General features: G+C 39.9%; 1 protein-coding gene across 2 annotated transcripts in view; it reads left to right on the plus strand.

Annotated features, from left to right (window-relative positions):
- Positions 1–19537, plus strand: part of homer3b (homer scaffold protein 3b) — a 56216-nt gene that overhangs the window by 22948 nt on the left and 13731 nt on the right. For both annotated transcript variants that reach the window (XM_037769452.1, XM_037769453.1), the window contains 6 exons: positions 142–298; positions 1882–2013; positions 2691–2798; positions 10017–10025; positions 12548–12684; positions 18102–18258. In XM_037769452.1, coding sequence (XP_037625380.1) covers positions 142–298; positions 1882–2013; positions 2691–2798; positions 10017–10025; positions 12548–12684; positions 18102–18258 — 700 coding nt within the window. The remainder of the gene's footprint in view (positions 1–141; positions 299–1881; positions 2014–2690; positions 2799–10016; positions 10026–12547; positions 12685–18101; positions 18259–19537) is intronic.

Here is a 19537-nt window from a genome sequence, read left to right on the forward strand (position 1 = left end):
CTTTTGAAAACATGGTGCCTTCATGACAGCTTGGGGGGGGACCTACAGTACCTGCCTGGATGTATTCAGTTTAGTAAATTAAAGTGACACCAAATCGCCTGTAACATTAAGTTAATACGTTCTATTGTATGTGTTTTAAAGGGAGCAGCCCATCTTCAGCGCCAGAGCTCATGTCTTCCAGATCGACCCGGCCACCAAACGCAACTGGCTGCCGGCCAGCAAACACGCCGTCACCGTGTCCTTCTTCTACGATGCCAGCCGCAGCGTCTACCGCATCATCAGCGTGGGTGGGACGAAGGTGGGAGTGCCACTACACACATGACTGCACAGATACACATGCATAAATGCTACCTCATATGTTCACATCACACACATTGTTATTTGGTTTCCAGGTAAAAACACAAAAAATGGAAAAAAGGAATTCTGTTTAGGTTATTTTTAAGAGGAGAAATGTTAAAAAACAATAAATTGTTGTTTAAGCAGAAGTCTATTCAAGCATTGATGATTCTGAAGTGGTCTGTCTAACAAACTTTTTTTATTGATTATAGTATTTCCATCAAATAAAGCCAGCACACGATGCAGTGGGACTGCATGAAAAATCAAATCAAGCTTTTGTTGAGCCCATTACTTCTGTAGTAGCGTACTGCAGTTTGTGCACCCTATCCTGAGATTCTTCAAATAAAGGGAAATAAATCTGTTTTCCATTTTGGCAGTTATGGGTGTGGATGCATTAGTCGCAGTCACACATTGTCAGCAGAATATTTATAACACACCCTCATCGGTGATACAGCATCCACAAGAACAGTAAAACACATGGGAGTCCCAACACTCACTGCAGATCTTGTTTGCACCTAAATGAAAACTCTTTGTAGTTATCACCCTGTTGTGCCAATTTAGCACCCTGAGACGTGAGGCTTTTGGAGAAGAGACCAAAGAAATCCACATTTGGCAACAAATCCACCTCATGAGGCTGTTCACTTGGGAGTATTTCTGAACAGATAAATGCACACCACAACAAGCTTTTTCACTTAGCTCTTTTTCTGGCCTGGCTGTTGGGTATTTTTATTTGCACGCACAGTTCTCCAGTAGACCCCCATACAACCAAACTGCAAAGGCTCCAGATTTGTACGACTACAGGTATTAATGTTGCAGTGTTATTTATTGTTGCTAAAGAAAACCATAGAACTCAAAGCTGTAATGAGCTGCTGCATATTGAATTGCTGGTCTCTTGATAATCAGATGAAAATCTGCATATTTTCTGATCAAGAACATGCAAATGAAAAGTAAAAATGGGCTGTAATGAATTTGGCATTTAAAGGTGACATAAATTATTAATATTCTTGTTGATTCTGGAAATTGTGAATTCTTTGTCTTTGAAAATTACCTTTTGAAAACGTGCATTCAAGTACATTTATACAAGTGCTAACCTGACGCACCAGATGGTTTGTCATTGGAAACTGTTTGGAAAAGGGCAGGCACTTTCAAAAAACACTTGGTAGGTGATTGGATGAACCATCTGTCAATCAAACTCTTGCCGAAGTCAGTCGGGAGAAGAGTGAAAACATCTTTTCCAATCAAGAAAAGTCTTCAGTGCCGTTCTTTGCTCTTCTTACAATGATGTTATTTAGGCGATGTGGTTGGTATCAATGAATTCCTTAAGTTTTTTAGTTACATATAATGCCAGTATCTCCACTCTAGCTTTAAAACAGAACCCGCTACAACCTAAAAATCACAAGTTGTGTTAATGCGTTATTATCACGTTAAATGTCTGTGCAGGATCATGTTATTCATCACAACAACATCCCACTTTTCCTACTGGAATCATTTACCTGCTTTTGTGTTCATGTTATTTATTACCTCTTTTATTCTCCATGGTGTCAGGCCATCATCAACAGCACCATCACCCCCAACATGACCTTCACCAAAACCTCCCAGAAGTTTGGCCAGTGGGCAGACAGCCGGGCCAACACCGTCTACGGCCTGGGCTTCTCCACGGAGCAGCAGCTGCAGCAGGTAAACAACGCACACCTCGGTAACATTCACATAAAATACTTCAAAGAGTTGCTCATTTATTAGATATTACACAGAGAGGGTGTGTGGAGATAGGGACTATGGAGCAGGAGAGTACAGTGATGTGATGATCAAGGCCCCATTTCCCCCACATTTTTAATTCATATTAACACATCTTTTAGTCTGTCAGTGTGTGATGCAGCTGGATTATTACACAGAGACACAAAACGTCTCCAGCATCTTTTCCTCACCATGATGCAGGCTTTCACACACTTCCTCACACTATACTTTATTCATTTATTCATTTGCAAGATTTTCATTTTGCTGTGAGAAAACACGACTTTCAGAGAACATCTGTCACCAAGAGTGAGCGCAAAATATGCTTAAATTTCTATATTGAAATTACACATACAGAAAAGAACAAAAAGGGGTCAGAGGTCACAGCACCTCGACAATAAATGGAACAAATATTGTTATTCCAGAAATAAGTTGCATGATTCATCAGTGATATAGACCAGAAGCCAAGATATTTTCCCTTTTTTTTTAATGAACTTCCGTTATCATGTACTAGTACCAAAGGAAGATTAAAACAGTGATTTAAGGATGATGTTGGTATGGTGCGTTTGAGTTTTCAGGTTGGCAGTCAGAGTGTAACTTCTGTCTTCTGTGTCCACCTGCAGTTTGCAGAGCAGTTCAAAGAGGTGAAGGAGGCGGCCCGTCTGGCCAGAGAGAAATCTCAGGAGAGGTTTGAACTGGCCAATCCTGCGCTCAACATCGCAGCTCCAGAGGTAAAGTACTGCTCTACTTTCTTAAACGTTTCCTTAATTATTTTGGCTGATTAAAGTGTTCCCTGGGTAGAAAATGGAAACTCTATATACTCAAAATAACCAGAGCTGTAAGTTATCACAACAGATCAAAAGGCCAAAATAAGGGAATAATAAGGGAACATTTGCATAGTAATATATCAGTTTTTGCTATGCTGGTTTATTAGTAATTTTATAGTGTAACAATAAATCACCTCATGAAAGCTTTTCCATATGCTGATATGAAAACTTCCACCACAGACCTCACTGCAAACAGTTTCCAGTGGGAACTATACTATGTTGAAAAGTGTACACAGAGGAGTTGTGTAATATCCTGAGTAATCGGGACAATGTTTCTGGAAAGACACATTACTGTCGAGTTTCTTAAATTGAGTTTTGAGATGCTTTGGGCACCACGAATAAGGTTTGTTTACCTGCATTATACTTGGGCTGGTGGAAGAATTCTCAAATGGCAGAGCTTTAAAACCAAAACTATCTGCAGAGAGGAAAGTTTCATTCCAATTTACTGAATTGAGAGTAATGAGGAGTAATAAAAGTAGGATTTTTTAATATCAGTGAGACGATTATAAGGAGCAAATTGTCCACTGTGTGCAGACACCACCAAGGGAATTGCCACTGCTGGTAAGGATTTAAAAACCACTGGTATTATTCTATAAATACAATCTCAAAGGGATTCCTCATTAGAAGAAATATATTTTAAACATGTAAAAGTCTAGACATGGTCTTTAATAAGGATGGTAACAACAGGTTGAGGACCTCGAAGGGACGTGATGGTGTCTGTAACACCGAGGCCAATATGACAGAAGAGCAGTAATATCCCGGTGAACTCAACGGCTTTGTTTCTATTTTAAACACACACCGAATCACGCGGGATTAGATGTATCCTCATCTGGCTGCTCCATTATTCTCCCGTTGGTTAACTCCATTAAAAGATTTCATGCATGACAAATGGAGGCGGAAAGAGACGCTGGCGCTGAAGGTGTTTGGAGGGGCAGTAATGGCCGGGACTGAAGGAAAGAAGAATGAGTTATCAGGAGAATGGAGATGGGGGGAGATGGAGGAAGGGAGGAGAGCTGAATCATCTATAATTGAAGGGAATCTGGCTGCTGCTGAAAGGACAATGGCCAGCTTTTGTCCTGCCACCGTCGGTGATTTCTTGGTGGACTTGATAACTCTGAGGTTCAGTTGGAAATGTGAAAGTTTGCATGTAGTGCAACTTTTCATCCTTCACCTTTTCGCCTCCACAAAACAAGCCGCCCTGTAGTGACATTACAAGTAGATCACAAGACACAGAGTAATTCTTTTCTTCTGACATTTACGACATCATAAATAACAAGTAGTGCACACCCTGTTTGGGTGGCTGTGATTAAATTTTACGAACATGGAGGGAACCGTGTCTCGCGGTAACGTTTGGGAAGCTTCAAAGCTGCTCTGCTAGTCTTGTTTATGAGATAGTTCTGCCAAGTATTCACATTAAGAGTGTGTTTTGTTGTTGTAGTGACATGGATTCAAAACAGACTAAACTACAGTGTGTGTGCGTGTGCATTGTGTAGTCCTAACAAAGAGCCACTCAGCAGGTCTGAGAGAATGCAGAGTCACGCTGCCAACCGCAACCTCAGCTCTGAGACACTCTGATAAGAGCTGATGGTAATGTCCTTAATCACCTTCCATCCTTTAACTAAAGGAACAGTGTGAAACATTTCTGGGATCTATTTGCTGAAATTGAATATAATATTAATGACTTTGTTTTCATTAATCACCTGAAACTAAGAATTGTTGTGTTTTTGTTCGCTTAGAATGAGTCCTTCATATCTTCATAGGGAGCGGGTCCTCTTCACAGAGTCCACCATGTTTCTACAGTAGCCCAGAACAGACAAACCAAACTGGCTCTAGAGAGAGCCTTTCACGTTTTTACGTTACCTGAAGTCCACCGTATTTCTCCGACACACTAACGTGAGCCGCAGAGTGTAAAACCGTGGTACCGCCAGCCGCCACCTGACTTCCGTTGCTCCTAAAGTAGTGTTATTATGGTATGGATAGCCTCTGAGCGAGGCGAATGGCGTTACCACGGTTTTGCACTCGGCAGCTCACGTTACCTCAGTCTTGGAAAGAGAGGAGTGAGCGGAGGGGTACTCAGTTGGTTGAAATCTGCAACCACACTGCTGGATGTCGCCAAATCCTACACACTGTACCTTTTAATGTAACTAGTGTCTCTGGGCCTTTCTCAAACCGGACTGTCCCCACTCCCCGACGGAGTGAACTCCATTTGTAGTCACACTCACAGCTTCTTCATAGGGTATAAATACAGCGGCAAGCTTTGGGACGAACTTCCCTCTCTCCGACGGAAACTGTTGCAACGTTTCGTAACCAATCTATGGTTTCGTATCAAGCGGAGGGGATGTTCAAAGGTTCACAGTATTAAGAGTGAAAAGAATATGCAATATACAGAGAAACTAAAATAAATAAAACTTGGCATTTCCTTTTTTTAAAACATCTTCTCATTTTTATCTCTGATGTTAAATGAGTAAATCCCTATACAACACTTTACAATCAAATGAACACGTTTACTGTTTTCTAGATAATATTTTATCCTAAAAACAATGTAACCTTAAGTTGTTAAATATCTGTTTAGTTTGAGCAGTTTACGTTTGTATGTGTAGTTGCACGGAACTTACATTTGTACGCAGCGTTTTCCATGACGAGCACAAAATGCCATTGCACATGGCCAGTAAGCCAGCATTGATGCAGGCTCACCATTGAAGGGTTAAATAACTCACTTCCACTCCCCCCTAATTGGTTTGGGATGGCACTTAATATGGCGAACCCTCCACGGGAATACATTTTGTACTTTGATTCAGTGTGAAATTTAAAAATACATTTTGGTTCCTGCAAATTTGCTTTTAATGTGTCATATTTTGATTAATATTCACCCTTCAGATCAGATTAGGGCTCCGTTTGCTAATGCCTCAGTGTATTTTACATTGGTCGGTTCCTTTCTTTTCGATCACTCTGTCTCATCTCTAACTTTTTAGACTGGGAGTCAATGATAAAATCTTAGTTTGAGATCTACATGTTTGTAAATTAGTAAAAAAAAAAAAAAATGCGGTATGTATTTGTTTTTGTTTTAAAGTAAATTTGGGGCATTTTGTCTGTTTATTGGACAGTGTAGACCGGAAACAAGGGCACGTTGTGGTCACATGGCAAGCGTCTTAACCAGCAGGAAGACCCTTTTAGGTGTATTTTGTAACACTTTTTAAATCAACATTGTTATTCAGTGCTTTATAGTGAAAAAAATATAAATGCAAATGCAACGGCAGTAAAAAAAAAACAATGTGGAGAAAACAAGAAAAGACATACTGTAATGGATAAAAAAGAAAAAAAGACAGAACAATTCTCAAACACTGCTTTCTTCTAAAAACAATGGATGAGGAAGCAAACAATCCTGTTTCATACATGTGTTGTATGTTGATATTCCAATTCCTGCCAGTTGTACACATGTGTGAAATGGATTTCTTGCTCCTGCGTGTCTCCACTTTGGCCGGGAAGAGTTGCCGTAGGAGGTAACAGGATGTGCAGTACTCTACAACACTGATGCTCCTGTGTAGGAACAAAAATGGAAAACAATGAATGAATGAATTTGTAAATCGTGGTGAGGAAATGAAGTTAGAGGTCATAGGTCAGCAAGCGCAGATGTTACATCCTGGTACCACGGCAACCAGAGACCTGTTTGCCTGTTGGCTAACAAACTCACACTGAGCACAGGGACACATGGTCATGCATACACAAAATTGATTAATCACACACACACACACACACACACACACACACACCTGGATAGAGCTGCAAGGTCAAACGCAAGCAGGCGAACAGGCGAAGCAGCCTGCACCGATTTCTAGAAAACACAGCAGTCATTGATTTTGTGTCCGGCAGTGAACACAGAGGTGTTGTTGAGGTTATTATCACCATCTTCTGACTCACCGCTGCAGGTTGTAAAACACCATAGTGCTGACTGTCTGAACCGGAGTAATATAGAAATAATACCCAATCAAAGCTGTTATGGAGTACATGAGGTTATTGTACGTACGAAGCACAGCCAGGTATTGATGGCTGCACCAGGGTGGATATAATGCCAGATAGGAGCCCCATTAAGGCTTTTATATAACAAAATGTGAGTAACTTTCCACAGAGCCCTGGTCGTATTGTAAAGGAGAACAAAATTAGAAAGATCACTGACTTGTTGGAGTTTTAAAGTATACAAAATAACTGCAATGCGCGAGTTAAATGTTATGTGAACGGAGCAAAAAAACATGTTTCTAGCTACAAAAAGTCAAGAGGTAGAAGAAGAGGAAGGTAATGTAATAATACTGGAAGAAAATATGCAAGCCTTACATCATGATGAACTGATGGACCTACAGAAAATGTTGGTTTAATACAGTGTGGGAGCTGCAGTACTTTTCCTCTTCTCTATCAGTAGGGTTTGCATCACATTCAGCTGGTCAGTGACCATCGACAGTATTGCAGAGGTGTATCTGTGCAGCCTCGAGCTTCACAGAGCACATATTCTGCCTCTGATATGTGGATGGCAGCAGGGGATCTGCATGCTGCAAAGCTTCAGCTTTCAGGCTTATTTGCAGAGCTCAGAGATAAGATGGAGGAGGAGATGGTGAAGTTCACTGAGATAAAGATGAAGAATAATAAACAGAGCAATATATAGAGAGAGTTGTAGAACTGTGCAAAGACACTTTTTATGACATGAAATAATATTTATGGAATATATTTATTTTTTAGTAGATGCTTTAGTATTGACCCAAACCATTGCCCTGTTTGTGTTTTGTGCAGTATAATATAGCTTAAATAAGAATTTGAAACGGTAAAGAGGATAAATAGTTGTGATGTGCAAATGGAATCACTGAAATATTAAAATGAATAGAGGATACAGCCACTAGGGCATTACAGGGAAGCGAGCATTTGTTTTAAAAGTCCCAAATGTCCACCAGCTATTATGGACGAACCAATGACGACATGCCTCCCACCAACCTGAGTCAGTTGTAACACCTTAAAAAGCAATTTTGAGAAATATGCTTATTTGCTTTCTTGCAGAGAGTTAGATGAAAGTATCACTACCACTCTCGTATCTGTCCATTGTTTTACGTATGGTTATGAATGCCAGAATCGAGTATTCAACAAAGCCGTGTAATAAAGTGGTTAATCAGTGAGCTTTAGAGGTGCTGGCAGGCTGATTTTTGCTAAACGAACTTGCTGCTGGCTGTCATATTTACCATACAGACATGAGAGTGGTGATGGTGTTGATATTTTCATCTAACGCCCAGCTGGAGAGCAAATAGGCATATTTCTCAAAATGTCAAACTATTCCTTTAACACCAGGCGCTGCGATTGTGAGTGCCTGAAAAACTAGTGAGCAAGTGAGCAGAGAAGTCAGAATAGATTGCTTAAAGTAATTGAGAAAAGGTTGTTAGTTGTACGAATGCAAACCTTTCTTCTCTACTTAAAAGAAGAGAAAAAGCCTTAACATGGATAATTCCTGAAACACAATGTCTTGTATGAAGAAATTATTGTAACAATATCCACCTTTTATACCGTTAATGGTGTTGCCAGTTTAAAATCAGTTCAAATAAACAGATTGGGAACATGACGTGTGGTGTTAATGAGTTCAACCTGCAGGGCTGTGAGGTTTGTCAGACAAAACAAAGGTTGGAAACCACTGAGCCACACAGTAAAGGTAAATAAATCTTGAAAAGAGTGCAGAAGAAATGGCATCTCTGCCCATAAATCATCTGAACAACAGTGTAAACACAGCAGGACACAGAAGCTGCTTCCCTCATCTGACAGGTAACAGCTGTCATTTGTTTGTGCCTGCTGATTGGAGCTTTTTTCCTCTGCTATCTCCTCCCATACATGGTATCTATGCAGAGGCAGAGAGGCAAACAGAAAATGCCAGTCATCAATATTTTAAACCACAGACTTGGCATTAAAACCGGCTAAAAAGACGTGTGTGTTTTGGGCTGTGTGTGTTGTTTAGTCGGCAGGACAGGCGCTCCAAGGGAAGCCCAAGCATGTACCTCTGATGCATGGACACATGAAAAATAAATCAGGTGTGAGGTCTCAGTGAAACACAGGGTGTAGAAACAGGAGCTTCATAAAGCTAAAGGAGCAAAAGGACTGATGCTCAGATAAATAAGTAAACAGTGTAGATGTACTTAAGATGAACAGTGGTGCAGAGACGTCATGACGAAAGCTCTCAGGAAAAAGGTTGAATATTAAAGTATCTAGGATTTCCATCGATAACAAAGCAAGAACCCCGGAAAGTTATTTAAGTTGCTGCTTTTGTGTCGTTAAAATACAAAACACACATCCACACTTACATATATATTTTGCAGATAGTGTGCGTGTGGATGTTTTTTATCGGATTTCATGGTCTTTTAATTATATTTCACATTGTTTATGATAAAATAAAGAATAGAAGAACAGAAATGTACTCAATCTGCATCTTAATGCTGTCTCTATTGGTGTTGCTAAGTGCTCACTGCTGACGTCCCAGGGATCACATGTCCTCTTTTGATTCAGCCGTCAGTTGCACCAGACACAGTTCAGAAAGGAGACGGCGCACTGAGAGTCAGTCTCCTGTATCTGTCATGTTGGTTTTGTCAATGCCCCTTTAGGAGACTATAGCGGCATGTCCTGAGTCTGTTAACTCCAATGGGAGAAGTGAACATGAACACAGATTATGACTGATTCTTTCACCCCAGAGTCACCAAAGTAAATATTGGTCCCATTTTTCCACAAGCCACATATCTTCTGCACATTATAATGCTAAAATAAAAATGTTCTACCATTTCAAACTATTGTCAGAACCTGTAATGCGTCATCTTTGTTATCGAGCATCTTTGGTTGCAGTCACTGCTCCTGCTGATGACTCCTCTTCTCCTCTTCTTCTTCTGTTCTCTCCAAACAAACCCCGAAACATGAAATGAATCAATACCTGTGCAGAAGCAAAGATAAAAAAAAGAGTTGAAAACAGTGAATGGTAAAGCTTTCATGAAGTGTATGGTTAAAATAATGGCATGGTTTTGATTATCTAGTAAATGTTTTTTTCTATTTCTCCTCATCTGCCCCTTTCCGCTCCCTTTCCCTGATGCATCATGGGACATCTTCATCTCTCAGCTCTCCCAGGTGCGTAAAAACACACTCTACCACCCCCACAATCAAAAAGCAATACAAAGACAACCATCTTCTTTTGTATAAAGGACTGCGGTGTTCGTAGTCATGTGTCTCAGCGTTGCATGGACTATCATGCTCAATAATTCATAATAAGTCTGATCAAAGTTGACTTCATAGTAAATTTAGCTTCAAAGCACAGCTGGCGTTTGCTACAAAAGAGTAAAAGCTTTGCTAATGACGGCAACAACAACACAAAGTGTAATTTAATCTGTGCAGAATGTGCAGCTAAATTCATCTGAATTTACTTCATCAAAATTGAGAGGATCCAGACGGCACACTTCAGTGGTATCATTGAAAATCCCCTGAGAACAGACAGCACACAGAATTGTCCTTTTAAAAGTGAAAATTCCTTTGAACTCTGCCTAATTAGTCGTTGGTCGCAGGCTTGAGCTCTAGTCTCTCCGCCTTGTTTCTACTCAGCCTGTTAGCGAACAACATACGGGAAAACTGCTGTAAATTTGTAATCCCATTTATGACTTAAACATGACCCACAGTATGAATTATTTAGAGATACGCACAGCCAATCCGTTGGCTTTGGGGCCGGACTGGAGTTGTCTTAGCTTTGATTTTTCCCGTTCTCTGGTTCCTTCGTCTGGACACGCTGCTCATCCACATGAGTCGGCTGTGTTTTATTTCCATATTCATCCATAAGGTCGGACAGAGAGCTGCTCAGCTATAGATAAAATACCATCGTCCTCGGGGGAATACACTCAGGCTCGCTCAAATTAATAATACAAGCTTTTTCTACAATAAGTGCAGGGTTGTAAGGTTTCTGCGAGGCACTTGGTTGTTGTCAAGTTCAGGTTTAGGTTACCACACAGAAAGAAGAAGAAAGAAGGCGACGGGGGGTAAAGAAATGTGCCCATGTTAACTCATTCATCTGTGCGCTTCTAAAAAAGGAGACTTTCTTTCAGGGATTTCTTTCAGTCTATTTTAGCCCACAGCCTCAAACTGAGGAAAATGGTTCACAAAACTGTGTGAAAGGAGGCTTGAACCCATTTCTGGGCAGCGGGGAAGGAAAATATCAAAGCAGATTGGTTAGACTGGACTGTGCCAGGCTGGAGTAAAGCCATCTGCAGGCTGTAATGTCATATTCAAAGTCTTTTTTTGACATGAGAGGAACATAAATGGTATTGTATCACCATTCAGTTTATTTAACCTTTATTTTATACTGTAGGTTACTCCTAATGAGCTAAGGAAAAAGCATAGGTACAGACTGCTGACTTTTTTGTTGCAGATAGGGCATTTTATTTAACTTACAAATCTCCCAGTGACCACATCTGTTCACAAATAGCATTAATGGGTACGTTTTTGTTTTTTTGAAAGCGGGGTTGTATGAGGTGCTTATCCATAGTCAGTGTATTACCTACAGTAGATGACGGTCAGCACGCCCCCAGTTTGGAGAAGCAGACAGGAGTTACTGCACGGGACCAAAGCAATGTACTGCTGTGGACGGGGCCGGCAGCAAAACGTATTTTAATTCCCTAAAAGAAAGGCCCACCTAAAAAAATCAACATCAGTTTAAGTGTACGCTATATTTAGAATAATTTCACCGCTTTACCTTGCCATCAGACTGCCATCAGACAGCCCCCCCGGAGGGTGTAGCTGGCTCAGTTTTAAAGCTGGAGTGACGGTAGTGTAGAGTGATACTGGCATCATATGAAACTACAAAATCGAATTAATCCATTGGTACCAACCATGTCATACTAGCTTGTCGGGAAGGAGGCTATATTTGGGCGAGTAAAAACTGGCATGGCCATTTTCAAAGCGGTCCCTTGACCTCTGACCTCAAGATATGTGAATGAAAATGGGTTCTCTGGGTACCCAGGAGTCTCCCCTTTACAGACATGCCCACTTTGTCATAATGTTATGGCTGATCGGTGTATTTTTACACACAAACACCAGATGAGCTCCTGGAACGAGGAACTGTGCTTCAGTCCACTCCTGTTGAGTCCAATCAGATCTGTGAAGTTGTATGAAGAGAAGGCAGCTGGGCTCCACATGTTGCTGCACGCTCTGCATGGAGCCTGTTTAGAGGAGCCCAGATGGGACAAATCAAGCACTGACAGGTTGAGCTCTGTCCTGTCGCGCTGCCGTGTCTGGTCCGTTTTGTTCTGATGACAGGCCAGCGCCAACCTGAACCTCTGAGCCAAAATCAAGTTAATTTTGCTTAATCTTGTGTCAACATCCAAAATCAATAATCTTTGTTTATGGGAATTTTGTTTAATCTCTTTAAACACTTTCTATTAGAGGTTTCTGGTCTCCTAATATGAAAACTGCAGTGTAGTTGATTAGGGTTTACATTGTAATCCCTAATAACTCCAAGAAACCTCAGTTTTGTTTTCTCGTTTTAAACACTTACTCATTGGTTTGTTAGTAGAATTACAGAATGAAACTAATGCGGTATTAACAGAGTTGCTACTGATTCCATTAAGGCTCATGTTGTGTTTGTCTTGTCATCCCTGTTGGTCCAGGAGTTGTCGGAGGAGCGTCATTCTCCGCCGCTGCTCACAGTCAACGGGCCGGGCGAGGAAAAGCTGTTTCGCAGCAAGAGTGCCGAAGTGGAGCTGACGGCAGAGAAAGAGAGGGTCAAAAAGATGCTGTCTGAAGGGTAATGACAATGTTTTCTGTTTTCTTTTTTTTTATCTTCAGCAGGAAGTTTATACCTCATGCCTCAGTACGTACCATGTTTATTGTATGGAGGAAAGAAAGCTTAATGGATTTAATGACATTAAGACGAGCCGTGATAAGCCCCTCTTGTATTTTACATTCAGGGGCAAGACACTTTTTACATTTCAATGTAGTGTTACATAGTTCAGTTTAGTCTTCAGTCTGGGTTTCTTAGACTTTATGTAGTGTTAGTTTTTTATTAACCTAATTAGCCTTTAAGCGGTGGTGTAAGAAGCACTCAGATCCTTTACTTAAGTAAAAGTTAACATACCATAGACTAAAAACACTCCATTATAGTGGGGCAGCTAAGCTGAAATAGTTATAGCAATTGTGCATTTTGCGATAAAAGCAACACATTTGGCTCAGACGTAGGTTTAGGTTATGAAAAGATATAATATATGAAAAGATATGATATACAGTATATAAGATATGATATGATATATATAATATAGTATCAGGGCGCTGCAAATTAGGAGCTAAATATTCAAAAATGTCTAGCTTAATGAAAACGCAACACATGGCTTCATAACAACACATAACAACACAGCTTAAATGAAAACACACAACACATAGCTTCATAACAACACATAACAACACAGCTTAAATAAAAACACAACAACACCTAACAACACAACAACACATAGCTTAAATGAAAACACATAACGACAAATAGCTTCATAGCAACTCATAACAATACATCATAACAACAAACTGTAATCTGCTCACAGAAGCACAGGAGCATTGATGACAATAAATAAACATCAAATAAACATCAAATAAATGTAGTGGAGTAAAAAGTAGAATATTTCCCTCTGAAATGTAGTGAAGTAGAACTATAAAGTAGCATAAAATAGAAACACTCAAGTAAAGTGATGTAAAAATTGTACAGTAGTAGTACAGTACTTGAGTAAATGTGTTTAGTTACTTTCCACCACTGCCTTTTAGTTTGCATTAATAACCAATAATCTGCAATGATTAGAAGATGTGGTCAGACTCTGAGAGGATTTCATTATTAACAGCATTTTAAGAGACTTAAAGAGAAATTGTATTTGATTCTACATGCTGACATGTATCCATACTACTGCAGTCTTACCTCAAACGTTCCAGTCCACTCCGATATGATGGATATTTACTGATAAGACTGATGTTTTTGTTAAACTTGTGTAGCTTTCTTTTCCCCTGCAAAGGGAGCACACACATTGTATTAGCTCGTGCGCTCTCTGATGCCAACTGTATCTGTACATCGCTGTACATAACATAGTATGTTCAGCATTTTCTTCACAAGGACCATTGTTTTTACAGCTCACTGCTGTTTTGCATAATGTTCTTCTTTTGGCTTGATGTAGAATAAAGAGTGTGGTACAGCTGTAATGCTAATAAGTATTTCACAAGTACATTTATCAGACAATATACTTAACTTGTATTTCATTTAAGATATTTATTTGACAACATAGGGCAGAGAGACAAGAACAAGAGAAACAGAACAAGAGAAACATCAGTCAAAATTTACGCTCAGAGCTTCTGATGTTTATGAAAGAATATTTTGGCTTGCAGCAACACATACAGCATAAGAATAAAAACAATCTATAACAATAACACACAAAGTACACATTAAAATAAAACAACAGAGAGAGCAGCAGATGTGAGTGTGTGGGAGTACTAGAATGGAAATTGTATCCGTTGGAGTTTAGAAAGTTTACTACTAAGGTTGTCATCCTGTCTCTAACCCCCAGCTCGGCTACACGAGCAGATGGAAATGCCCGGAGCACTTTGTTGAGCTCTGTACAGTGAATGAAATTTACTGCTAAAAGCCCGTCCTCCCAGCTATTACAAGTCATTAAACTGCCAAGCCTTTAACGAGTACATATCTCTGGTAATGCCTCACAATTAATTCCTTTTGTTATTTTAACAATACTAAAGTTTATAAAATGTTATTGTCTTTTTTTTCTGAATTGTTTCAAGGGATTCTAGTTCATGAGAAAAAAGAAAAAACATTCAAAATGTTTTCAACTTTTTCTCCGGACAACTTTTCACCAAAATTCCCTGAAAGCTGTTCACAGGGGTTTGAGATATCCTTCTAACAAACAAAGCTGAAAACGTGACCTCATTGGCACAGGGAACAAGTTTTGTAGAGACAGCACTCTGGATTTATTCTACAAACAACACATACTGTTATCCATCCAGAGAGCCCAGCTGGTATACCCACACTACAACTGAGGGGTTTCTCTCTGAAATCAGAGCTGCTGTTTGAAAAAAGTGACACATAACTGACAGCAGAAAATGAAAAATAGGGACAAAGATTTGTGAGAAGCATCACACCCCCACTACCTGAGACTCTGTAGAACAGCAATACGTGATGTTTTTTATGACAATGTATAAATGACAACTTACAATGAACCCACAGAGAATTATAACCTGAACATGCAGCTCCCTTCGGCTTTACAGAGCTTCATAAGTTTCAGCTCGTCGTTTAACTGTCCGACCCACAACTTTACTGTTTTGGTTGACGCTCACTGCTCTCATCAGCTGAGTTTGTGACTACATCAGGCAGCTCTGAAAACTCATTGTACACTACCTGCTCAGCACCAAACAGCAGACAGCGTCTAGCTGGTGAACATAGTGGAGCATTTAACATATAAAGAGCCAGATATTTCCCTCAGCAGTAGGTAGAGACCAGAGACTGTACTGTATATGGAGACGGACAACACGTCTCCACTTCCTCCAACTGTACAAAAATGAAGTCAAAATATCCTGGATACAGGAGCTGCCATTTGGCTAGCTATTCTAGTTGTTTGGCTATAAAGACACAACAACTAACCATAATATCTCTATAACTACATTAATGTTCTATTACACAGACTCGTGACAGTTATGGAAAGTTAAAGTTACATCTCCTCTCTCGTACATTCCCCGAGCCTCTGGCTCCGTGACTATTTCACTCAGAGCAGCTGTCAATCATGACGTCTTCCCCCTTTTTAGAGCATCAAATAACTCATTAAATCCAGATTTATCAGAAACATTAACACTGAACACACATCAGCGTGATAAGAACTGCAGTACTTAAAATGACGGAAGCCATCTCTGGTTTCTTTCAAACCATAAATGGTGGGAGCTAGCTAAGCCAGTCAAGAGTTAGTCAGGTGTGTGCGGAGTACGGAGAGATGGAGAATATGCAGTGCTGGAGTTCTTCAGGACCAGGAGAGGGTACCACTGATCCAGGGTATTTCGAGCTTTACTCATACTAGAGACTTAAAGTCAGGAAATACTGTTAAAAACACTGAAGTAAACTGCTTCTTTAACAGCAGTGGATGAGTGCTCTCCTCAGACAAAACTAGATAAACTAGAAGAGCAGCAATGAGTCAATCCAAAAACGTTTTACCACGAAGCATAACGTGTCGTCTGCCTGGTTCTGCAGTGTGTGTGTGTGTGTGTGTGTGTGTGTGTGTGTGTGTGTGTGTGTGTGTGTGTCCATGTCTTAAGACCAGCCAAGCTTGACTGGTGCTAAATTAAGCAGCTTCTAATTATCGTCATTATAGTGTCCATTATTGATCACTCAACCTTCCATCTGACACCAGGAAGCAGAAAGAACCACTCATACCCGGCTGCTTTACAGCCTATTATCCCGACGGTTTTATTTTATGATTGTTATAAGCCTTCGCAGGCTTTTTTCTCCTGTTGCTATGGTGAGCAGTTTTATCGTTGCCAACCTATTAGTTTGGTCGTTATGTTTCCTAAACTCCATCTTCTGGTGTGAAAGCTCTCTGGTTTATGAAATATCTCCACTGAATCCTGACCTTTACTGGCACACAGGACATGATCCATCTTTCCCACATGTTGATAAAGGATAACACTTCATCCGTGTTGGTTTATTTATTTTTAAGCACCCTGGGGTCTCTGTAATTATCCACTGTTAAAGGTGCATACTGTTCTCTTTTGTTGCAGGTTATAAGCCAAAATTGTTTTTAAAAATCCACACAAAAACACCGGAGAAAACGTACTATATTGACTAATGTGATATATCATTTTGAAACAACTTGTAATATATATGGATGGTAATTATTGCACTCACTGGATGGAGACTAATTTCACTTCAATGTCAAAGCTGAAAATTGTCAATCCTGGACAGGAGCATCTGAAGACATGAATGACAAAAGAGAGAATATTTAAATAATAATAATAATAACAGAAATAATTGGGGCAAAAGGTAATACAAGAGTCTGATGTAAAGGTACTTTACAGATCAGTGGATAGATTAAAAGAGACGCGTTTATTGCAGAGATTAATCAAGTCCTGACTCAGACTCTGAAATATTAAAATGCATGGCCATACGGCTCCTTAGATCCAAATAAATGTCATATCAAATTTCTCCAAACAGCTGGTGCAGCATGATATAAATGTTTCACTTCATTACCTCATTATCTTCTGCATTTTCCTCGCCAGCAATGCTTCTGTCCGACAGTAACAGTCGACCAGCATCATGTCTGTAAAGCTGCACCTGGGCTGTCAAAGTTAACGTGATAATAACGCCTTAACGCAAATTCATTTTAACACCACTGATTTCTTTAACAAATTAATGCAACTTGCGTTTTTTAGGTTGTAGCAGGCGCAGTTTTAAAGCTAGAGTGAAGATGCTGGCATCATATGAAACTATAAAAGCCAAGGAATACATTGGTACCAGCCATGTCATACTAGTTTGTCTTGAAGGAGGCTAAATAACACTCCAAAGTTACATTACATTTTGGCGAGGAAAAACTGTCATGGCCATTTTCAAAGGGGTCCCTTGACCTCTGACCTCAAGATATGTGAATGAAAATGGGTTCTATGGGTACCCACGAGTCTCCCCTTTACAGACATGATCTTTATGATAATCACATGCAGTTTGGGGCAAGTCATAGTCAAGTCAGCACACTGACACACTGACAGCTGTTGTTGCCTGTTGGGCTGCAGTTTGCCATGTTGTCATTTGCGCATATTGTTTTATGCTAAATGCAGTACCTGTGAGGGTCTCTGGACAATATTTGTCGTTGTTTTGTGTTGTTTATTGATTTCCAATAATAATTATATACATATATTTGCATAAAGCAGCATATTTGCCCACTCCCATGTTGATAAGAGTATTAAATACTTGACAAATCTCCCTTTTAGGTACATTTTGAACAGATAAAAATGTGTGATTAATCATGGACATCATGCGATTAATTGTGATTAAATATTCTAATAGATTGACAGCCCTAATTTTAACAATACATTAAATAAGTACGGTGAAAGGGGTGTTCTCAGCAAAAAAGCTCTGATAAACTGAAAATAAATAATTCCTGCTTTAAGTGAAGTCTCTGTCTTTTTGTGACTTACTCTCAGGTCCATGTGTGAGATAAACCTGGAGGCTGAACTCTTCACCCTGCAGGACAGTAACTCCAAGCTGGTGGAAGCGCTGCAGGAAGCCAACAGCAGCGTGGAGATATGGAAGAAGCAGCTGGCTGAGTACGAGGAGGAGACCGATCGCCTCAGAGACCAGGTGACATACACCGGGTGGACAAATAAACACCTCATAATACAACATCCCTGCAGCTAATAACAATGTAGTGTGATTCATAATGTTTCATTAAGGCCGACACTGTTGAGGGGATGATGATTCAACTCTGAGGCTGTAGTTGTGAAGTGAAGTGTTATGAAGCAAATATACTTGACACAATTTTGAGTTTATTCTTGGCTCAGCACATATTTTTTTTAAGTGTTTGCAATAAGCAATCTAAATGACATTATGCAACAAGCTTTCCCAGTATAAAAGGATAATTATTTTCTCATTTCGAGGACACTTCAAAGTATTATCAAACCATGACCAAAGGGAAAAACAGGCTATATTTCAGTTGTTGGTAATCTATTTAACCCATTATTAGCTTACTTACACCAGTGAGAGTAGCATGGAGCATCAGTGTTATCGCTATGGTTACCTGCAGTTCAAAATAATGTACTTTGAATATGAGTTTTTGAGTCTTTTAAAGGCGTTCACTTCCATTATATGCGGGTAAAGGGGAGAAAAACATTCGCTCCCAAATTCACATCTTGCATTTGCCTGGAGTTCAACGTTGGTGAACTTTAGTTTCGCACGTGTGTGACCATGCTTTATAGTTGTTTTTTTTTACTTTTGCGTTTTTCCAATCAGAATTGAGAATCTAAAGTTATGTAGCATTTTATGTATGTAAGCATTCTTAGACAAATTTGTGATTCTTAACTCTAAAATTGTAAAATTGACTTGACTAGAGTACTAATTGGGGCTGTGCAATTAATCAAATTTCAATTACAATTAAGATTTTGGCTTCCAACGATTATGAAAACAAGATAATCATCATAAAACTGTTATTGTGCCGCATGCCATTTCGCGATGACACTCTTGTTTTTTCTTGTGTTATAAATCCAGCGCACCCATTTCCTTTACATCTGTGCGCTCTTGCCCCATATATTTCCTCCGTGGTGGTGCACCGTAACAGGCTGTAGGTCGGCTTGGAAAGACCCGGGATGAAGGTGGAGCTTTACAGCACCCCTCGTCCGGACCTCGCTGCTTAGTGCTCGCTGTGAGGTTGACTGTCATCTGTGCTGTAATGCAGGCAACCCACCTGACCCGTCTTTAAACACGGACCTCATCTTGTTTACCATGCTTTGTGGATGTCATCACCATTCACATCTATACAACAAATGTGTTTATGACTAAATTGTTTACAAGAGAACAGAGTTCTTCGTCCGATATCGCATACTATGTACTACATACTCAATATGTGTACTATCGTTCAACATAC

This window comes from Sebastes umbrosus, chromosome 5 (genome assembly GCF_015220745.1).
Source record: "Sebastes umbrosus isolate fSebUmb1 chromosome 5, fSebUmb1.pri, whole genome shotgun sequence".
Classification (NCBI taxonomy): Eukaryota; Metazoa; Chordata; class Actinopteri; order Perciformes; family Sebastidae; genus Sebastes; species Sebastes umbrosus.